The 24,549-nt window shown below is 40.9% G+C and overlaps 1 protein-coding gene and 1 long non-coding RNA gene across 4 annotated transcripts in view; one reads left to right on the top strand and one right to left on the bottom strand.

The window, feature by feature from the left end:
- The window catches only part of LOC143273862 (uncharacterized), a 68,555-nt gene that overhangs the window by 43,139 nt on the left and 867 nt on the right, over positions 1 to 24,549 (top strand). The window lies entirely within an intron of this gene.
- Positions 1 to 24,549, bottom strand: part of LOC102923004 (cell adhesion molecule CEACAM1-like) — a 35,421-nt gene that overhangs the window by 4,955 nt on the left and 5,917 nt on the right. For both annotated transcript variants that reach the window (XM_076574201.1, XM_076574198.1), the window contains exons 4-5: positions 9,018 to 9,293; positions 7,303 to 7,578 (exon numbers count right to left, since the gene is read on the bottom strand). In XM_076574201.1, the coding sequence (XP_076430316.1) occupies positions 7,303 to 7,578; positions 9,018 to 9,293 (552 nt within the window). The remainder of the gene's footprint in view (positions 1 to 7,302; positions 7,579 to 9,017; positions 9,294 to 24,549) is intronic.

Here is a 24,549-nt window from a genome sequence, read left to right on the forward strand (position 1 = left end):
ATAATTAAACAACTAAATCTACAGAATAAAGAAAAATATTAAGAGCAGTAAAAGAAAAAGGCTAAGTGACTTATAAAGGCAAACCCATCAGAATAACACCCAATTTCTCAATGGAGACTTTGAAAGCCACAAGGACCTGGACAGACATAATGCAGACACTAAGGGAAAAAGGATGCCAGCCTAGAATAATATGCCCAGCAAAACTTTCAATCACCATAGATGGAGTGAATAAGACATTCTAAAACAAAACCACATTAAAACAATACCAATCCACAAATCCAGCCTCACAAAAAGCACTGGAGGGAAAATTCCAACCTAAGGAAGTCAGATACACCCACGAAAATACAGGCAATAGATAACCCCCAGCAGCAAAGCCCAAAGAAGAGAAATACACACTACCACCAAAAGGTAACAGGAACTAACAATCACAGGTCATTAATATCCCTTAATATCAATGGATTTAATTCACCTATAAAAAGACACAGGCTAACAGAATGAATATAAAAACAGGACCCATCTTTCTGCTGCATACAAGAAACACATCTCAATTTCAAAGATAGACACTACCTCAGAATAAAAGGCTGGGAAAAGTCTTACCAATCAAAGGGTCTTAAGAAGCAAGGTGGTGTAGCTATCCTAATCCCACAAAATAGACTTGAAACTAAAATCAATCAAAAAAGATCAAGAAGGACATTATATGCTCACCACAGGAAAGATACACCATGAGGAAGTTTCAATTCTGAACACTTAAGCCCCAAATACAAGGGTACCCACTTATGTAAAAGAAACATTACTAAAGCTTAAATCACACATAAAACCCCACAAATTAATAGGGGGAGACTTCAGCACCCCACTCTCACTACTGGACAGATCTGCCAAATCAAAACTTAACAGAGAAATAAAGGGCTTAACTGATGTTATGCATCAAATGGACTTAATCGATACCTACAGAACATTCCACCCTAACAAAAAAGAATATACCTTCTTCTCAGCACCCCATGGAACCGTCTCTAAAATTGACCACATACTTAGTCACAAAGCAAACCTCAACAGATACAAAATAATTGGAATAACCTCCTGTATTCTATCAGACCACCATGGTTTAAAGTTAGATTTTGGGGCTGGAGAGATGGCTCAGAGGTTAAGAGCACTGACTGATCTTCCAGAGGTCCTGAGTTCAATTCCCAGCAACCACATGGTGGCTCACAACCATCTGTAATGAGATCAGGTGCCCTCTTCTGGCCTGCAGTCATACATGCTGTATACAAAATAAATATAAATAAATAAATAAATAAATAAATAAATAAATAAATAAATAAATAAAAAGTTAGATTTTTAACAACAACAAAAATTACAGAAAGCCTACAATCTCATGGAAACTGAATAATGCTCATCTGAATCACCAATGGGTCAAGGAAGAAATAAAGAAATTAAAGACTTCCTAGAGATCACTGAAAATGAATATACTACTTACCCAAACTTATGGGACACTATGAAAGCAGTGCTAAGAAGAAAATTCAAGGTTGGGAAACTAAGAGTTGGTTCTTTGAGAAAATCAACAAGATAAACAAGCTCTTATCCAGACTGCCAAGAGGCAGAGAGAGAGAGAGAGCATCCAAATTCGAAAATTTACTAAGGAAAAGGGAGACATAAAAACTGACAATGTGGAAATCCAGAGAATCATCAGGTCATACTTCAAAAACCTGTACTCCAAAAAAATTGGAAAATCTAAAAGAAATGTACAATTTTCTGGAAAGGTACCATATACCTAAATTAAATCAAGAGCAGATGAACCATTTAAATAAACCAATAACACCTAACGAAATAGAAACTGTCATTAAAAGTCTCACAACTAAAAAAAGCCCAGGGCCAGATGCAGAATTCAACCAGATCTTCAAAGAAGAGTTAATACCAATACTCTTTAAATTGTTCCACACAATAGAAATGTTACCAAACTCCTTGTATGAGGCTACAGTTACTCTGATCCCCAAGCCAAAAAAAGATGCAATAAAGAAAGCAAATTACAGACCAATCTCCATCAAGAACATTGAAACAAAACACTCAATAAAATACTGGCAAACAGACTCCAAGAACACATCAAAACAATTGTCTACTTTGATCAAGTAGGATTCTTCCCAGAGATGCAAGGATGGTTCAACACACAAAAGTCTGTCAATATATTAAATCCATATAAACGAACTGAAAGAAAAAAAACCACATGATCATGTCATTAGATGCTGAAAAGGCCTTTGACAAAATCCATCACCCCTTCATGATAAAGGTCTTGGAGAGATCAGGAATACAGGAAACATACCTAAACATAATAAAGGCAATTAACAGCAAGCCAACAGCCAACATCAAAGTAAAGGAAGAGAAACTCAAAGCCATTCCACCAAAATTAGGAACAAAACAAGTCGGTCAGCTCTCCCCATATTTATTCAATATAGTACTTGAAGTTCTAGCTAAAGCAATAAAACAACAAAAGGAGATCAAGGGGATAAAAATTGGAAAGGAAGAAGTCAAACTTTCACTATTAGCAGATGACATGATATTATACATAAGTGACCCCCAAAATTTGACCAAGGAACTCTTATAGCTGATAAACTCCATCAGTAATGTGGCAGGATACAAGATTAACTGAAGACAGCCTTCCTATATACAAATAACAAATGGGCTAAGAAAGAAATCAGAAACATCACACTTTACAAAAGCTACAAATAATATAAAATATAAATAATATAAAATAATATAAATATATATTATTTTATATATTTATAAATATTTATATATTATATAAATTTATATAATAATATAAAATAACTAAGCAAGCAAAGGACCTGTATGACAAAAACTTTAAGTCCCTGAAGAAAGAAGTTGAAGACGATATCAGAAAATGGAAAGACTTACATGCTCATTGATAGGCAGGACTAACAGTAAAAATGGCAATCTTACCAAAAGCAATCTGCAGATTCAATGCAATCCTCATCATATCCCAACACAATTCTTCACAGACCTTTATAGAACAATACTCAACCTCATATGGAAAAACTAAAATCACAGGATAGCCAAAAGAATCCTGCACAAAAAAACAACCTCTGGAGGCATCATGATCCCTAACTTCAAGCTCTACTATAGACCTACAGTAATAAAAACAGCTTGGTACTGGCATAAAAACCGACACATGGACCAATGGAACCAAACTGAAAACCCTGACATTAATCCAGACACATATGAAAAGAAGCCAAAACTGTACAATGGAAAAAAGAAAGCATCTTCAAGAAATGGTGCTGGCATAACTGGATGTCAACATGTAGAAGACTGCAAATAGATCCATATCTGTCGCTGTGCACAAAACTTAAGTCCAAGTGGATCAAAGACCTCAGCATAAATCCAGTTACTCTAAACCTGATAGAATAGAAAGTAGCAAGTAAGAGAATTGTAGCTGGAGTTTTTTCCAGTTCTGTCTGGCCATGGTTAGGACAAATCTCTCTCACCCGCCAGTCCCACAGCCGCTCAGACCAAACTGAGTAAACACACAGAGACATATTGCTTATAAACCGTATGGCCCAGGCAGGCTTCTTGTTATCTAGTTCTTATATCTTAAATTAACCCATATCCATTAGTCTGTAAGTTGCCATGTGGCTGGCAGCTTATTGGTATCTTTACATGACACCTTCCATGGCAGCAGCTGGCAGTGTCTCTCTACTCAGCCTTCCTGTTCCTAGCATTCTCTTCTCTCCTTGTCCCACCTATACTTCCTGCCTGGCTACTGTCCAATCAGTATTTTATTTATTGACCAATCAGAGCAACACATTTAACATATAGAACATCCCACAGCAGAGAAGAGAAAGTCTTGAACACATTGGCACCAGAAATCACTTCCTAAATATAATACCAGTAGTACAGACACTGAGAGCAACAATTAATAAATGGGACCTCCTGAATCTGAGAAGCTTCTCTAAGGCAAAGGACACAGTAACTAAGACAAAAATGACAGCCTACAGAATGAGAAAAGGTCTTCACCAACCCCACATCTGACAGAGGGCTTATATACAGAAGATATAAAGAACTCAAGAAATTAGACATCAAAATACACATCAGTTGAATTAGAATGGGCTATAGAGCTAAACAGAGAATTCTCAAGAGAAGAAGCACAAATGGCTGAAAGATATCCTTAGTCATCAGGGAAATGCAAATCAAAATGACTCTGAGATGCCATCTTACACCTACCTGTCAGAAGGACTAAGATAAAAAACACTGAAGACAGCTTATGTTAGAGAAGATGTAGAGCAAGGGGAATGCTCCTTCACTGTTGGTGGGAGTACAAATTTGTACAGCCGCTTTGGAAATCAGTATGGTGGTTTCTCAGAAAATTGGGAATTGATCTCCCGTAAGACTCCCTATACCACTCTTGAGAATATAACCAAGGAATGCTCAATCATGCCACAAGGACACATGCTCAACTATGTTCATAGCAGCCTTATTTGGAATAGTTAGAACCTGTAAACAAACTAGATGCCCCTCAACTGAAGAATGGATAAAGAAAATGTGGTACATATACACAATGAAGTACTACTCAGCAGAGAAAAACAATGACAGCATGAAATTTGCAGGCAAATGGATGGAACTAGAAAAAATCATCCTGAGTGAGGTAACCCAGACTCAGAAAGACAAACATGGTAAGTACTCACTTATAAGTGGATACTAGATGAAAAACAAAACATAAGCAGACTGCAACTCACAGATCCAGGGAGACTACCTAATAAAGAGGACCCTATGAAAGACACAGGATTGCCCAGTGATGGAGAAATGGATGAGATCTACATGATCAAGCTGGGGTTAGAGGGGGTAATGGAGGGCAAGAGTCGGGGCAAAGAGAGCTTAGGGGAGCAGGAAGTCCTAACTGGATCAGGAACAGAGTGGGAGAACAAGGAAAAAGATACTATGATAAATGAGGACACCATGAGCATAAGAAGATGCAGAGTTCTAGAGAGGTCCCCAGAAACCCACATAGATGACTCAACTATAGACTACTGGCAGTGGTGGAGAGGGTGCCTGAGCTGACCTACACTGGTGATGGGATGGCTGAACACCCTAACTGTCATGATAGAACCCTCATCCAGGGATAATGGAAGCAGATGCAGAGATCCACAGCCAAGCCCCAGGTGGAGCTCCAGGAGTCCAATTGATGAGAGAGAGGAGGGATCATATGAGCAAGAGATATTGAGACCATGATTGGAAAAAGTACAGAGACGACTAGCTAAACTAGTGGAAACACATGAACTGTGTCCAATAGCCTAGAAACCCCCATGGAACTGAATTAGATCCTATGGATAAGTGAGACAGTTGTTTACCTTGAACTGTTTAGGAGGACCCCAGGCAGTGGGACTGGGACCTGTCCTTAGTGCATGAGCTGGCTTTTTGAAACCTAGTGTCTATGCTGAGACACTTAGCTCAGCCATGGGGATTGGACCTGCCACAAAAGTAGGTACCAGGCTCTGCTGACTCCCCAGGGAAGACCTTGTCTTGGATGTGTTGGGAATGAGGGGTGTGTTGGGGGAGAAGGCTGGGATGTAGGAGAAGGGAGGACAGGGTTATCTGTGATTGATGTGTAAAACGAATAGAACATATCTTAATAAAAAAGAAAATATATATAAAAAATTCATTTCTGCTGGCTCTTTTTGAATTTATTGGTGTGAAACAGAGTTGTCCTATTGAGTTACAAAATTTGGAAGGCATTCTTGCTATCCATCTGACCCTCCGCAACCAGATGAGTTTTGATCAGGCTGCTAAGATTGTTCAATGATGAACGAATAATCAGTTAAACAAGGGATGTTGGGAAAATAGGATATCCAGGTAAAAGAATGAAGTTAAGCCTTCACTAACAACATATACAAATCAGCTCTACATGGATCAAAGATCAGAGCTGAAAGTCATCAGACTTTTAGGAGACAGGATGAAAGAATCTTGAAACTGGATTTCAAATGGTGTCTTTGTTATGATGCCTGATGCATCATATGGACCTTTTGGCTGCTTATATGTCTCTACAGAAGATGCATGAATGGTACCTGAGGACATAAGAGGGTGTTGAATTCCTTGGAACTTAGTTACAGACAGTAATAAGTTGCCATGTGGTTGCTGGTAATTGAACCCATGTTCTTTGGAAGAGCTGCCATGGCTCTTAACTATTGAACTATCACTCCAGTCCTATAAACCATATATATACACACACATACTACTACACACCAAAAAAAAAAACACCAGTTCCTCGAAAAAAGCATCTTGTGCAGGGATGTCATGCTTCAAATGTCAGCATGAAGATAAAATCAGTATATGGGGCACCAAGATGGCTCAGTTGGGAAGAGTGCCTGCTGTACTCCCTCCCAGTACCTACCCCTAATTGCCACACAGAAATAAATGCACAAACAAATGTGGGCCAGGGAACTGGCTTAGCAGATAAAGGGCTGGTTCACCAACCTGAGTTCAATCCCCTGTCCTTGGATTGAACTGGCTCCCACAAATTGTCGCTTGACCTCCACTAATGGGTTGGGACATGCACTCAAAATGAATAAATATGCAAATATAGTAAGAAACTCGTTACAGGTCCTTTCTGTCTATGCATTTTATATTTATAGATTGAAACATAGGAAACAAACTACTTGAAAAAGTATCTCCACAGTGAAAAGTATATTGTTTCCTCCCATCTGTGTCTGTACTCAACACAATAAGACTAGTGTCTATGCAATATTCAGATTAGGCATTGGAAATAATCTAAAGAAGATCTGAATGTGTCGAAAGAAGTGTAGAGTAACATGAATATTTTACTAGTTTCTGGGGGTTGACTGTATGACAGACTCAGACCCTAAACTCTTAATCACTTTGCAATTCCATTTGCTATATTGACATCTACTGTTGTTAATATTGACCAGGTCTCACAATGTAATCTGAGCTGGCCTTGTAAATCTATGTTTCTGCTTCATGCTCTCTCTCTTTTGAGACAGGGTCTCACTATGGATTTCTGACTAACCTGAAACTGGCTACAAAACCAGGGTGATTGGGAACTCATAGAGATCCAACTGTCTCTGCCTCTGCTGTGCTGGGGTTAAAGGCATGCAGCACTGTGCTCACCTTGCTTGGTGTTGTATCATGAGATTAACATGCATCCTTCACCAAGCTGGCTGTATTTGTTTCCTGAACAATATTTTTCTTCTTGTGACTTTGACCCATTCTGCACTCAGTTGAGAAAGAAACTGGCCATAACCCCAAACACTATGGAATAAGAGGGGAACAGAGGTCACTAACCTATTACGTCCAGCTGGATGGGGTTACTCCTCGTGGAACTGACTTGATTGGATACTTCACACTGATAGTCCCCAGAATCCTCAATCCTCACAGAGTCTATTTGGAGGGTGCTGTTATTGTGGGACAGCTTTATCCTGTCTGAGAGCTCCACACTCTGGCCTTGGAAGAGCCAATGGACAGAGATCCCAGTGTTGTTTGACAAGCACTTCAGGAACACAGAGATCATATCTTTGACTGTGGTGTTGGTGACTTGGATGGAGGGTGGAGTCACTGGATCTGTGGATAAATAGTGGAGGGACCAGGTGAGAGTCCATAGAATGAAGGGGCACTCTGCAAGATTGCATGTTTGGGTTCAAGATAAGGTCTGTAGGGAGAGAGCTGAAACTTACTCCTACCAAGATCACTCACAGTGACCCTGACTCAGGGTATTTGTGTAGATTCCACACTGGGAGCCTCTTCAGCCCAAAAGTCCAGAAATCTCATGGTTGGGAGGAATGTATTTCCCAAAGATTTTTGTGGGGATTCTTCCTCACACTTTCTGTGAACAGTCAGGTCCGTCTTTTATGAAATAGCCTACTGTTTATATTTAATTAAATAATTTGTCATGGGGTTAAGATTGCCCAGCTAATCTTAAAGGTGTTAAAGTCTATACCTCAGGACTGGGAGAAATCCCTAACTGAAGGATTTCTGTTTGTAGAAAAAAAAATGTATTTCTTGTGACATGGATATGGGTTAAATACTACAGAGAAGAAGTGAATAATCACAGTGCTGACAGCCTACAAGTCTAATCCTCAGTATTGATATTGTTTGAGACAGGGTCTCACTGTACAGTTCTAGCTTGCTTGGAATTTCCTATGTAGACCAGGCTCTCCTCAAACTCATACTATGTACATGCCTCTCCCTCCTCAGTGCTAGCATTAAAGATGTGTGAAACCATACTCAGCTATTTGGTTTCTGGTTTGTTGTTGTTGTTTTGGTTTTTCGTGACAGGGTTTCTCTGTGTAGCTTTGTACCTTTCTTGGATCTTGCTCTGTAGACCAGGCTGGCCTTAAACTCACAGAGATCTGCCTGCCTCTGCCTCCTGAGTGCTGGGATTAAAGGTGTGTGCCACCACTGCCTGGCTGCTATTTGTTTTTTGAAGCTTGAGAAGAGTAAACAAAAGAGCATCATCAACTGTCAGTTTCTTATTTCACCCTGACTCAGGACAGGGCTCCCAGGCACCTTCTCCACCCACTCTTCCCATCACATGGAGTCAGAACTGAGGCAGGAGCAGACCTGGGAGCAGAGGTCTAGTGCCCATCTGTGGAGAATATTCTCCTCCAATTTGGAGAATAAGAATGGGAGCATAGTTGAAAGCACAGTCTAGTCCATTCAGTTGAGTGGCCTTGTACTTCTATGCCTTTGGCTTCGTATTCTCTCTTTTGAGACTATGTAGCTCTGGCTAACCTGAAACTGGCTACAAAGACCAGGGTGGTTAGGCATTCATGGAGATCCAACTGTCTCTGCCTCTGTTGTGCTGGGGTTAAAGGCATGCAGCACTGTGCTCACCTTGCTTGGTGTGTTATCATGAGATTAACATGCATCCATCACCAAGCTGGCTGTATTTGTATCTTGAGCCATGCTTTTCTCCTTGTGATTTGACCCATTCTGCACTCTGTTGATGAACTGCCCCCACCCTAAAGCTATGGAGTAACAAGGGAGGAGAGGTCACTCACCAATTATGTCCACCTGGATGGGGTCACTCCTCTGGGAACTGACTTGATTGGATACTTCACACTGATAGTCCCCGGAATGCCAACTCCTGGCAGGGACTATTTCAAGGGTGCTGTTGTTCAGGGACAGCCTCATGCTATTCGTGATCCTCAGACTGTGGCCTTTGAAGAGCCAATGGATTGAGATCCCAGTGTCGTTTGACAAGCACTTCAGTATCACAGAGGTCAGGTCTTTGACTGTGGTGTTGGTGAATTGGATGGAGGGTTTAGTCACTGGTTCTGTGAATAAACAGTGGAGGGGAGCAGTTGAGAGTCCTTCACCTTCAGAGATCTCAGCCACCTCCCAGGGCACATACAATGAAGGAACCCTCTGCAAGATCACATGTTCAAGATATAGTCTGTGAAGAAAGAGCTGAATCTTACTCCTATGAAGATGACCCATAGTGACCCTGACTCAGGGTATTTGTGTAGATTGCACACTGGGAGCCTCTTCAGGCCACATGTCCAGAAAATTCGTTGGGGGGACGGGAGGAATGTATTTCCCACTGATATTTGTGTAAATTCTTGCTCACATTTTCTGTGAGTGTGAACAGTCAGATTCTGCCTTTATGAAATAACCATTTAATTTTTATTAAAAAATTAGTCATAGTGTTAAGATGGCCTAGCTAAACTTAAAGGTGTTAAAGGCTAGACCTCAGGACTGGGAGAAATCCTTAACTGAAGAATTTCTGTTTGTAGAAAAATTGTATTTGCTGCCCCATGGATATGGATTAAATACTACAGAGTAGAAGTGAATAATCAAAGTGCTGACCACAGCCTACCACTCTAATGTACAGTACTGATTTTTTTGGGGACTGGATCTCACTGTACAGTTCTGGCTAGCTTGGAATTTGCTATGTAGACCAGGCTGCCTCAAAGTCACACTATCTACATGCCTCTTCCTCCTCAGTGTTGGCATCAAAGGTGTGCACAACCATGCTCAGCTGATTTTGTTTTTTGAACTTTGAGAAGAGTAAGAAAAAGATCATCAACTGTTGGTGACATAGTTCTCCCTGACTCAGACCAGGGCTCCAGGGCACCTTCTCAACCCACTCTTTCCATCCCATAGAGTCAGAACTGAGCCTGGACCCCACCCATGAGACAGGGGCAGACCTGGGAGCAGAGATCTAGTCCCCATCTGTGTGGAATATTTTTCCCCAATTTGGAGAATAAGAATGTGAGCACAGTTAAAAGCCCTGGGTGTTCCTTGTAGGTCATGGAGGTCATAAAATGAAAATGGAGGGGACAGAGAAGCTTGTGTTAGGCACAGAAAGAAATCCTGACCTTGAGGCTCTCCTAACCATGGAAAGTCCTTCACATAACTGAAGACTTTTCAATACTGGAAAAAAATCCTCCTCACATTGCAAGCTCCATCCCTATCACACAGAAACCAGAGAACCCGGAGGCCAATAGACATAAGGATGGAGCAGGAGGCTTGGGGAAAGACAGAGTTTTGGTTGTTCCCATAGTCCTGGGATGGAAATCAAATGCTTCTGCACCTTCCCTGAAAGCCAAAAGACTCAATCCTAACCTGGTGCTGATATTTCAGAGATCCACTTACTAAGAACTGTAATGTTCTTGATTGTGGTCTTACTGAGGACAATAACAGTTATAGATGAGGCAGGTATAAGATCCACTCTTATTAGTATTGATGTTGGGATTATAGAGCTCTTGGGAGGATGACTAGAGCTCTCCACTGACAAACCAAGAGTACTGTGCACGTGGGTTAGCAACTGTATGGCAGGAGATGTGAGGTTTGTCCTTCAATGGAAATGAATATTTGAGGGGAATATGATCTGGACATAAGGACCATCTGGAGAAAATAGAATAAAATCACACATGATGTCAGCACAGGGAAGGGGAAATTCTAGTCTATAGAAGGACATAGTATCTCTTTGAGCTGTGCTTTAACCTCAGTTGAGCAGATCCTACCCAGAGCTGGTGTGCAGATTAGCAGAAGAGTATTCATTCAGCATGACAAGCCCTGATCTCTCTCAGAAGAGGACAGGCTGAAAGTGTCTGAGGACAAAGCACAACACACAAACATCCCCACTGCACACTCATGTGTGCACTGAGACTGAGTCTGACATGTCCCCTGTCTCCATCACCCTGAGCCTCTATAGGCAGGAGAAGTCCCTGGAGCCCATTCAAGCTCAATGCTGGGCCTGTCTACATGTGCTTGGGCTGGACCAGGATGCCCTGGTAGCCTAGGTAAATGTATGGTAGTCAGTGTCATAAACCCAAGGGGACTGGCACTGAGTGTGGAACATCTAGCCCTCTATATTTAGACATTTGGGGCCAGGATGAAACAGAAAATACTTACAGGTCATGTTCAGAGAGAATGGATCACTTGGAGAGTCCCTCACTGGGTTCCAGGTTCACATTCATAGGGTCCTGTGTCAGTCCTCACAACACTGAGTAAACTGAGAGTCCTGTTGTCCTCAGACAGTTTCAGCCTGTCCTCTTCTGAGAGGCTTTGGTAATTTATCCTCCACAGGTATGTTAAATTCTGAGTCTTGTGGTCACACACTAATGCTACTGAGTCCTCGTCCTCCATGGAATTGGAATTGTTGGTTGTGACGTTGGGCTTGAGTAGCAGTGATGTGTTGACCAAGAGAGATGTTTGCCCTGTGTGGTACTTCTGATTCTGGCAAAGGCTTCTTACAACTAGAGATAGTCTCTTAACTCCCAGCTGACCCAAATCCTTAAATAATCAGGCAGGAAGCAAATTAAAGGCAGATGTAGCCCTGGGCACCAGCCACTCCCGGAAGACCTGCCCAACTTGGCCCCAGGTTCTGGCCACCGGGCAGGTCCCCTTCTAGCCCCACCGGCAGGGATCCCCTTTTCCAAGCCCCCGGCAGCCCCTGCAATCTCTGGGCCCTGCCCCCACGCCCATCTGCCCAAGACCCCAGCCACCTCCTGAGACTTAGAGACCGGCCCCCAGCTCCCATCCTGCTCCGACTTCCCTTCTGGACCAGAGACTTCCGGTCCAGATAAGAGCTTCCATCCTGCCCACAAGGGAACTCCCTTTTGGACAAGAGAGAGAGACTTCCTGAATCTGTCAGCTCTTTCTGAAACAAGTACACTGATAAGACCAAGAAGGAACCACAAGGAGATGGGCAGACGTCAAGGCAGAAGTACATACAACAAAATGAAGAGCAATACAGCATCACCAGAACCTAGCCCGCCTCCAACATCTAGACCTGAACATCAAAAATTGGAAGAAGCAGAAGAAAGTAGCCTTATGAGTAACATCATGAAGAAGGTAGAGGCTTGTGTAGAGGAAAAGACAAGAAAATTGGAAGAACGCTGTAAACAACTAGAGGAAAGGGCAAACAAATTAGAAGAAAACAATAAAGCCCTGCAAGAAAACAATAAAGTTCTGGAAGAAAACAATAAAGTCCTGAAAGAAAACAATAAAGTACTGGAAGAAAACAATAAAGTACTGAAAGAAAGTCATGAAAAAGCAATGAAACAAACAAAGGAAACAGTCCAAGACCTGAAAAGGGAAATTGAAAAAATAAAGAAGACACAAACAGAGGGAATGCTGGAAATAGAAAACCTGAGTAAGAGATCAGGAACTTCAGATGCAAGTAGAACCAACAGAATGCAAGAGATGGAAGAGAGAATCTCTGGCATTGAAGATACAGTAGAAGAAATAGTTTCATCAGTCGAAGGAAACACTAAAGTCAACAAAGTCATGAACCAAAATGTCCAAGAAATTTGTGACACCATGAAAAGACCAAACCTACGAATTATAGGGATAGAAGAAGGTGAAGAATACCAACTCAAAGGCACAGAAAATATATTCAACAAAATCATAGAAGAAAACTTTCCCAACTTAAAGAAGGAAATGCCTATGAAGATACAAGAAGCCTATAGAACACCAAACAGACTAGACCCCCAAAAAAAGTCCCCTCGACACGTAATAATTAAACAATTAAATGTACAGAATAAAGAAAGAATATTAAGAGCAGCCAAGGAAAAAGGCCAAGTGACCTATAAAGGTAAACCCATCAGAATAACACCCGATTTCTCAATGGAGACTTTGAAAGCCAGAAGGACCTGGACAGATGTAATGCAGACACTAAGAGACCATGGATGTCAGCCCAGACTAATATACCCAGCAAAACTTTTAATCATCATAGACGGAAGGAACAAGACATTCGAAGACAAAGCCCGACTTAAACAATACCTATCCACAAACCCAGCCCTACAGAAAGCACTAAAAGGAAAATTCCAACCGAGGGAAGTCAGACACACACTCGAAAACACAGGCAATAGATAAAGCCACAACAGTAAACCCCAAAGAAGAGAAGTACACACACACTACCACCAAAAATAACAGGGATGAACAATCACTGGTCATTAATATCCCTTAATATCAACGGACTTAATTCACCTATAAAAAGACATAGGCTTACAGAATGGATACGAAAGCAGGACCCATCTTTCTGCTGCATACAAGAAACACATCTCAAATTCAAAGACAGACACTACCTAAGAATAAAAGACTGGGAAAAGACTTTCCAATCAAATGGTCTTAAGAAACAAGCAGGGGTAGCCATCCTGATATCCAACAAAATAGACTTCAAACTAAAATCAATCAAAAGAGATCAAGAAGGACATTACATACTCATCACAGGAAAGATCCACCAAGATGAAGTTTCAATTCTGAACATTTATGCCCCAAACACAAGGGCACCCACATATGTAAAAGAAACATTGCTAAAGCTTAAACCACATATAAAACCCCACACATTAATAGTGGGAGATCTCAACACCCCACTTTCACCACTGGACAGATCTCCCAAATCGAAACTTAACAGAGAAATAAAGGACTTAACTGATGTCATGACCCAATTGGACCTAATAGATATCTACAGAACATTTCATCCTAACAAGAAATAATATACCTTCTTCTCAGAACCCCATGGAACTTTCTCTAAAATCGACCACATACTTGGCCACAAAGCAAATCTCAACAGATACAAAACAATCAGAATAACCTCCTGTGTTCTATCAGACCACCATGATTTAAAGTTAGATTTCGCTGGGCGGTGGTGGCGCACGCCTTTAATCCCAGCACTCGGGAGGCAGAGGCAGGCGGATCTCTGTGAGTTCGAGGCCAGCCTGGTCTCCAAAGCGAGTTCCAGGAAAGGCGCAAAGCTACACAGAGAAACCCTGTCTCGAAAAAACCAAAAAAAAAAAATTAAAGTTAGATTTCAACAACAACAAAAACTACAGAAAACCTACAATCTCATGGAAACTGAATAATGCTCAACTGAATCACCAATGGGTTAAGGAAGAAATAAAGAAAGAAATTAAAGACTTCCTAGAGATCAATGAAAATGAAGACACCACATACCCAAACTTATGGGACACTATGAAAGCAGTGTTAAGAGGGAAATTCATAGCACTAAGTGCCCACATAAAGAAGTTGGAGAAATCCCACACTAGTGACTTAACAGCACACCTGAAAGCACTAGAACAAGAAGAAGCAAAGTCTCCCAGGAAGAACAGACGCCAGGAAATTATCAAAGTGAGAGGTGAAATTAATAAATTAGAAACTAAGAGAATAATACAAAAAAATTAATGAAACAAAGAGTTGGTTCTTTGAGAAAATCAACAAGATAGACAAGCCCTTATCCAAACTAACCAAAAGACAGAGAGAGAGAATCCAAATCAACAAAATCAGAAATGAAAAGGGGGACATAACAATAGACATTGAGGAAATCCAGAGAATTATAAGGTCATATTTCAAAAACCTCTACTCCACAAAACTGGAAAAGCTAAAAGAAATGAACATTTTTCTGGATAGGTACCACATACCTAAGTTAAATCAAGACCAGATAAACTATTTAAATAGTCCAATAACCCCTAAGGAAATAGAAACAGTCATTAAAAGTCTCCCAACCAAAAAAAGCCCAGGACCAGATGGTTTCAGCACAGAATTCTACCAGATCTTCAAAGAAGAGTTAATACCAATACTCTCTAAATTGTTCCACATAATAGAAACAGAAGGAACATTACCAAACTCCTTCTATGAGGCTACAATTACCCTGATTCCTAAACCAAACAAGGATGCAACAAAGAAAGAGAACTACAGACCGATCTCCCTCATGAACATTGATGCAAAAATACTCAATAAAATACTGGCAAACAAACTCCAAGAACACATCAGAACAATTATCTACAATGATCAAGTAGGCTTCATCCCAGGGATGCAAAGGTGGTTCAACATACGAAAGTCCATCAATGTAATCCACCATGTAAACAAACTCAAAGAAAAAAACCACATGATCATCTCACTAGATGCAGAAAAGGCATTTGACAAAATCCAACACCCCTTCATGATAAAAGTCTTGGAGTGATCAGGAATACAGGGAACATACCTAAACATAATAAAGGCAATATATAGCAAGCCAACAGCCAAATCAAACAGCTCAAATTAAATGGAGAGAAACTCAAAGCAATTCCACTAAAATCAGGAACGAGGCAAGGCTGTCCACTCTCCCCATACTTATTCAATATAGTGCTTGAAATTCTAGCCAGAGCAATAAGACAACATAAGAAGATTAAGGGGATACAAATTGGAAAGGAAGAATTCAAGCTTTCCCTATTTGCAGATGACATGATAGTATACTTGAGTGACCCCAAAGATTCCACCCAGGAATTGATAAAGCTTATAAACACCTTCAGCAACATAGCAGGATACAAGATCAACTCAAAAAAATCAGTAGCCCTCCTATATACAATGGACAAAGAAGCTGAGAAGGCAATTAGAGATACATCACCCTTTACAATAGCCACAAATGACATAAAATACCTTGGGGTAACACTAACCAAGCAAGTGAAGGACCTATATGACAAGAACTTTAAGTCCCTGAAAAAAAGAAATTGAAGAAGATATCAGAAAATGGAAAGATCTCCCATGCTCATGGATAGGCAGGGTTAACATAGTAAAAATGACAATCTTACCAAAAGCAATTTACAGATTCAATGCAATCCCCATCAAAATACCAACACAATTCTTCACAGACCTGGAAAGAATAATACTCAACTTCATTTGGAAAAACAAAAAACCCAGGATGGCTAAAAGAAACCCGTACAATAAAACAACTTCTGGAGGCATCACAATCACTGACTTCAAGCGCTACTATAGGGCTACAGTAATAAAAACAGCTTGGTATTGGCATAAAAACCGACATGTGGACCAATGGAATCGAATTGAAGACCCTGACATTAACCCACACACCTATGGACATATAATTTTTGACAAAGAAGCCAAAAGTGTACAATGGAAAAAAGAAAGCATCTTCAACAAATGGTGCTGGCATAACTGGATATCAATGTGTAGAAGGCTGCAAATAGATCCATATCTGTCACCATGCACAAAACTTAAGTCCAAGTGGATCAAAGACCTCAACATAAATCCACCTACTCTGAACCTGCTAGAAGAGAAAGTAGGAAGTAGTCTTGAATGCATTGGCATAGGAGATCACTTCCTAAATATAACACCAGTAGCGCAGACACTGAGACAAACAATCAATCAATGGGAACCCTTGATACTGAGAAGCTTTTGTAGAGCAAAGGATACGGTCAACAAGGCAAAGCGACAGCCTACAGAATGGGAAAAGATCTTCACCAACCCCACATGTGACAGAGGACTGATATCCAGATATATAAGGAACTCAAGAAATTAGACATCAAAATGACCAATTGAGAAATGGACTTTAGAACTAAACAGAAAATTCTCAACAGAGGAAACTCAAATGGCTGAAAGACATTTAAGGAATTGCTCAACATCCCTAATCATCAGGGAAATGCAAATCAAAACAACTCTGAGATACCACCTTACGCCTGTCAGAGTGGCTAAGATCAAAAACACTGAAGACACTTTATGCTGGAGAGGTTGTGGAACTAGGGGAACTCTCCTCCACTGCTGGTGGGAATGCAAGCTTGTACAACTACTTTGGAAATCAATATGGCACTTTCTTAGAAAATTGGGAATCAATCTCCCCCAAGATCCATCTATACCACTCCTGGACATATACCCAAGAAATGCTCAATCATACCACAAGAGCACTTGCTCAGCTATGTTCATATCAGCATTGTTTGTAGTAGCCAAAACCTGGAAACAACCTAGATGCCCTTCAACTGAAGAATGGATAAATAAATTGTGGCACATATACACAATAGAATACTACTCAGCAGAGAAAAACAATGACATCATGCAGTTTGCAGGCAAATGGATGGATCTAGAAAAAATCATCCTGAGTGAAGTAACCCAGACTTAGAAAGACAAATATGGTATGTACTCACTCATAGGAGGATACTAGATGTGGAACAAGGATGAATGGACTGCTACTCATATCACCAGTGAGGCTACCTGGAAAACGGGACCCCAAAAAAGACACGGAGAAATGGATGAGATCAACATGAACAGCCTGGTCATGAGTGAGAGCAATGAAGGGCGATGGTCAAGGGAAAGAGAGTGGGAGATCCTAGCTGAATCAAGAAAAGAGAGGGAGAACAAGGAATAGGAGACCATGGTAAATGAAGACCACATGAGAAGGGGAGGAAGCAGAGAGCTAGGGAGGCCCACGGAGATCCACAAAGATACCCCCGCAAAAGACTGCTGGCAATGGTCGAGAGACCGCAGGAACTGACCTACTCTGGTGATGGGATAGCCAGACACCCTGTTAGTTGTGCCATAAACCGCATCCAAGGACTGAGGAATCTGGATGCAGACATTCACGGCTGGGCCCCTGGTGGAGCACTGGGAGTCTAATTAGTGAGAAAGAGGAGGGTTTATATGAGCAAGAATTGTTGAAGCCAAGGTTGGATAAAGTACAGGGGCAAATAACCAAATGAATGGAAGCACATGAACTATGAACCAAAGGCTGAGGGGCCCCCAACTGGATCAGGCCCTCTGAATGGGTGAGACAGTCATTTGGCTTGATCTGTTTGGGAGGCAGCTGTGCGGTGGTGCCGGGTCCTGGGCTCGTTGCATGAGTCGGCTGTTTGAATCCTGGGACTTATGCAGAGACGCTTGGCTCAGTCTGGGAGGGGGGGACTGGACCTGCCTGGACTGAGTCTATCAGGTCGATCCCGGTCCTCGGGGGAGACCTTGATCTGGAGGAGGTGGGAATGGGGGGTGGGCTGGGGTGAGGGGGAGGGGAGCGAGAGGGGGAGAACAGGGGAATCTGTGGCTATTATGTGGAACTGAATGGTGTTGTAAAATTTAAAAAAAAGTCAAAAAAAAAAGGCAGATGTAGTGGCTGAGTGCTCAGAGATAATGGGGCCTCCTGTGCTGTGTATTGGAATAGCCAGGACTTTCTCATGAGTGAACTGAGCTGCAGTGTTTGGTGATTGTCACACTCAAGACTTAGAATGAGAGACCTCAGTATATCTCTTGGTCCTCAGGGACCCATTTCCTGCCTTGAGACACAAGGTTCGGGTCCCTCTAGCTACACTGACCTCCCCTGCTTAGTATAAACCAGAGCACTGCAAGCCTTTGCTGTTCAGGGCTGTCCTACAGACAGGTTATGATTAGTCTTCCAATTGAGCTTCCCTGAGAAACCTGACAGCCTGTGAGAGATCTCACACAGCTCAGGATCTGGCTGACATTTAGGTCTGGCTGGGCCACAGGTGGGCCATTCTTGTCAGGTGTTTGATGTTGATTGACATGAATCTGGGAGCCCTTTAAGAATCCTGAGTCTATGAAATGATCTAGAGGAGTGAAGGTCACCTACTAGGTCTCCATGGTGGGGAAGCTGGAGATGTAGGTGTGGACAGATAGCTTGTGCCACTGATGGCCTATGTGACCCTGTCTGAATGACTGTGTTTCCTGTCTAAGTTTCCCTATAATAGGAAACATGGTAAATGATCATTGCTAGGCCTGTAAGTTAACCTTAAATTTTAACAATGACCTGACCTTCCACCAAGCAGTGTCTACTAGTATTTTCCTGAAGGAAGTAATCCCTGTGCCCTGGATGGAGAGATGGCTCAGGGGTTAAGAGCACTCGCTGCTCTTCTAGAGGTCCTGAGTTCAATTCCTAGCAAGCACATGGTTGCTTACAACCATCTGTAATGAGATATGGTGTCCCTTTCTGGTGTGCAGGCAGAACACTGTATATATAATTAATAGATAAATACATAAATACATATGGCTAAACTGGCTGTGGGAAGGAAACACTGAGGAGCTGTTGGTAGCAATATGTAAATATAATATTGGAAAGAGGAGTGGGTTAGAAGTAACCCATAGAGAACTGTCATCAATGGCAGTGTATATTTCAGAGTAGCCAAGAAACATTTCCAATGTCTCACCATAACAAATGGGAGATAAATTCAGGTGGTGGTGGTGGTGGCAGCAGCAGCAGTGGTGGCCTTTAATCCCAGTGCTTGGGAGGCAGAGGCAGGAGGATCTCTTTGAGTTACAGGCCAGCCTGGTCTACAAAGCGAGTTCCAGAAAGGTGCAAAGCTACACAGAGAAACCCTGTCTCAAAAAAGAACAAAAAGGAAAAAAGAAATGCTTACAGGCCAGGTATGGTGGTGCACACCTGCAATCCCAGTACTCTGAGAATTTGGTGCTAGCCTGCCAGGAGTATATAGTGAGACCCTGTCTCACAACCAAAACAAAAACATGCTTAACACCAGTAGTCATTATAAACATGCACATGATTGGCCGACCTAAACTGTACATTCTTAAGGATAAGTCGTATATAAATTATAAGCTATTAAAGATAGTTATTAGTATACTATTTAAAGCTTGATCATCTTATAAATGATCAAATACTCTGTACAAAACTATGTTTAGAAACAGGCTAAATATGCTGAATTTTTTGGAGTAAATTTCTTTTTATTTTATTTTATTTTTGATGAAAATATTTTTTATTTTATTTTTTTTTATTTTACAATACTATTCAGTTCTACATAATAGCCACAGATTCCCTTGTTCTCTCCCTTCCTGCCCCCCTCCCCTTCCCCCCAGCTCACCCCCCATTCCCACCTCCTACAGATCAAGGTTCCCCCGAGGACTGGGATCTGAATATTAATAGAATAAATTCCTTACTTTACCCCTGACATTTTAAAAATGTTTAAGCTCCCCACTTTAAACTATACCATGCCTCTTACTGCCAGGGTTTAGTCAAATTATACTTTGAGATCATTTAGATATGTCCATTCACCAGGTCTGAAGATAATTTGCCTTGCTATCTAATTTCAAATAAAACATAGCTCACCCAAGAGATTTCAAAAGGGCCTTTTACTGTTCCTTCATTAAAAGAAATTCACTTTACATTGGCTGTTCTCAATAATCAATCACCTATGTCTCCTGACTAATTAAATACATAGATTCTTTTTGGATGTAAACTTTTTATAAGGGTATAAAAAGTTTAGAAACTCTGTTGGAACTGCACTGCAATCTAAATCATGCCTCCTTCTCTGCCTCCACAGCGATCATATCTGCATGTGTCCTGAGGGCTATCTCAGGCTCACCTTCACAAGTATATCCCTCCACTAATACCTCGATTGTCTCAGCCCATCATGGTCACATCCTGGAGGATGAAAATTACCAGGTTTAGAAATTTTGCATCAGACCCCCCCCCTGCTGTTTTCTCTCCCATTTTCATTTAATAACCATGTTACAGTGTCTTCACCTTTTGGATAACTGTGTCTCCCCACACCCCTTATGTATCAGTGCTGTACTAACCTTTTTACTCCTTGTTGTGACTATTTGGGGCTCAAACCTCACCAGTCGGCTCAAGAGTGATTATTAATGCTAATGTTGACCATGGTGGTATGGTATTTATAATGTGGCTGGCCCTGTATTTGTATCTGGTTTCATCTATGTGATGAGTCTGTCACATAGAAATTATATCCATTCAGAGGATGAAAAACTGGAGCTTAAAGTGGTTTTAAAAATTACTTAAATTTGTATGGTTAATCAGAGATAGACCTGGCTACCTTGTTTCAAGGCTAACACTAGTACTGGGAATAATTGCAGCTAACATTTTCTTCTTCCTCTGTGTGTGGTATTTTACCAAAAAGGTTACTTAATTATTATATTAAGTCTTTAAAAACTACTATGAGGCAGGTGAAGGATGTGATATAACCTAGCATCCTAGCATCACAGGCTGAGGCAGGAGGAATGTGAATTTGAGGCAAGTCTGTGTTATATAATGAGACCCTTGCACCCCTAAAAGTTCCCCCATCCTAGTAGAAGGAGAAAACTAAAGATGAGGATGAAGATAAACAAAACAGAGACTAGAGTAACTGCAAGAAAGCAGAAGCACCAAAAGTTGGTTCTTCAAAAATGATTAACATCATTAGCAACCTTTTCTCAGATTAACTTTGATAAAAGGAGATGGGTATTAATACAATTTGAGACCTTATCCATTCTCAAGAATATGGAGAATTTCAAGAATACTCAGTGGTTACATGCTATCTGTTTAGTAGCCTAGATGCAATGGACAAATTCCTATAAACCTGGAATCTTTAGAGATGGAATCGTGAAAGAAACAAAATTGAATAGCTGTATAACCAATAAGATTGAATCAACAAAAAATTGACAAAATTGCACAAACTTTGATAATAAAAACACTGAAACTGGATAGAACATCAGCTTTTTGTAACAAAGGCCACACATGGAAACCGACAGCCAACATCATATTCAGTGGGGAGACTGACAGCTTTCTCTCTAAGATCAGGAAGAACACAGGATGCTGCTGTGACCACTTCTGTTCAGGAGACTCTTAGGAGTGCTACACAGAGCCATTAGGCTAGACAATGAAATGAAGGTGCCCAATTATGAGGTGCTAAAGATATCTATAGATGACAGGAATTTGTTCATAGAAAATCCCTAACGTTTTCCAGAATGTTCTCAGAACTAAATGAACAAAACTAGTAAATTTGTTGGCTAATGAAATGAACATGCCCAAGTGAGCTGTATTTCTGTATACTACTATTAACCATGAACAATTGGATTTTCGTTTTGCCTGACAGTAGTGGAGCTTGAACCTAGGGCCTCATGCATGCCTGGCAAGTGTTCAGCCCCTGAGCAATAGTTCCAGCCTTAACAGTGAACAATTAGAAAGGAAATGAAGAAAGTATTTATTTATGAAAGCACCAAAAAGAATAAAATACTTAGAATTAACTCCACCAAGGAGATAAAAGACTTGCACTACCAAATAAGAGATGATGAAAGAAGACAAGAAATGACAGCCATTGGGGTTGATGGGTTGGAAGACTTAATCTCATTATCACTGTTGTTCTGCAGTACTGGGATTGAACCCAGGGCTTTGTGCATGGTAAGCAATGCACTACCACTAAGCTATACTCTAAGCTCTGCCTTCTAATTTTTATTTAGAAACAGGATGTCACTAAATTAATCAGGCTGGCCTTGAAGTGGTTGTGGTAGGCACTTTTAGAACTTGATATTCTTGCCTCAACTTCTTGAGTGGCTGGAATTACAGGCATGAGCCAGCTTGCCTGAAAGACTTTTTTTTAATAGATGACAATATCCCTGAATGTAGTCTATCAGTTTTATGCACATCAGATCAAAACCCCAGTGGCATTTTGCACAGAAATAGTAAATTCTGTTCTAGTTCTCCTAAAACTCACTATATAGATCAAGCTGGCCTCAAACTCCCAGAGATCAAACTGTTTCTGCTCCCAAGAGCTAGGGTTAGATGCAAGCACCACCTTACCTGGCCTTAAACTATATTGAAAAAAAACAAGAATAAAATTCCACGACATCCTACATGATTTCATAATTATAATACGAAGCTGCAACCATCAAAATAGTCTTCATGCTGACATAAAGGCAGACATACAGTTCAGTGAAATAGAATTGGAAATCCCAGAATTGCTCATGCACACTGGCCATGATTAAAGATTAGTTAATATTATCAATATGTGTGTTTATGGGGCACAGTTTTGCATATATATTATAATGTATGTCAGATCTGAACAGTGGGCATATCCAGCATTTCATCTGTCACTTTTCATGTTTGTTAAAAACATTCATTTCTGCTGGTTCTTTTGAATTAATTGGTATGCAAACAGAGTTGTCCTATTGAGTTACAGAAATTTGAAGGCCTTCTTACTGTCCATCAGACTTTTAGGAGACAGGATGAGAGCACCTTGAAATTGGATTTCAAATGCTGTCTTTGTTATGATGCCAGATGCATCATATGGGCCTTTTGGCTGCTTATATATCTCTACACCACACACATGTTTGGTACATGAGGAGGACAGAAGAGGGTGTTGAATTCCTTGGAACTTTAGTTAGAGACAGTAATAAGATGTCATGTGGGTGCTGGGAATTGAACCCCTGTCCTTTGGAAGAGCTGCTAGGGCTCTTAGCTATTGAGCTATCTCTCCAGTCTCATAAACCATACACACACACACACATACACACACACACACACACACACACACACACACACACACACACACTATTGCACATCACAAAAAAAAACAGTTACCAGAAAAAATAGTCTTGTGCAAAAAGGTCATGCTGTCAATGTTAGCATGAGGATAGGAAACTCAGTAACTGGGCCACAAAGATGGCTCAGTTGGAAAGAGTGCCTCCTGTAGCTACCCCCCAACTGCCACATGGAAATAAATGCAAAAACAAATGTGGGCCAGTGAAATGGCTTAGAAGATAAAGGGCTGGTTCAGCAACCAAAGTTCAATCCCCTGTCCCTGGAGAACTGGCATCCACAAACTGTCCCCTGAACTCCACATATTGGTGTGGGAAATGCACACAAAATGAATAAATATGCAAATTTAGTAAAAAAAAGTCATTACAGGTCCTTTATATCTATGGATTTTATATTTATGGATCAAAACCCTGGAAACAACTACTTGGAAAAATATGTCTACAGTGAAAAATGTATTGTTTCCTCTTATCTTTGTCCTGTACTCAACACAATAAAACTAGTGTCTATGCAGTATTCATATTAGGTATTAGAAATAATCTAAAAAAGTTTTGAATATGTGTGTAGGGGGTCATAGAGGAACATGAATATTTTACTACATTCTGAGTGTTGACTGTGTGTCTGACTCAGACACTAAACTCTTAATCACTTTGCATTTCTATTTGCTATATTGACATTTATTGTTATTATTGACAGGATCTCACAATGTAATCTGGGTTAGCCTGGCATTTCTATTTTTTATAAAGAGAGATTTTCTATTCATTTGACATATCAAACACAGATTCCCCTGTCCTGCCTCCTCCTGCCCCAAGCATTCTCCTCTAATCCACCCTTAATACACCTCCTCCAAGGCAAAGTCTCGCAGGGGGAGTCAGCAGAGCCTGGTACATTCAGTGGAGTGGACTTGAACTTCTATGCCTCCAGCTTCGTGCTGTCTCCCTTTTGAGTCAGGGTCTCACTATGTAGCTCTGGCTAACCTGAAACTGGCTACAAAGACCACATGCTTGGGAACTCATAGAGATACAACTGTCTCTGCCTCTGGTGTGCTG

Source organism: Peromyscus maniculatus, chromosome 1 (genome assembly GCF_049852395.1).
Source record: "Peromyscus maniculatus bairdii isolate BWxNUB_F1_BW_parent chromosome 1, HU_Pman_BW_mat_3.1, whole genome shotgun sequence".
NCBI classification, from domain to species: domain Eukaryota; kingdom Metazoa; phylum Chordata; class Mammalia; order Rodentia; family Cricetidae; genus Peromyscus; species Peromyscus maniculatus.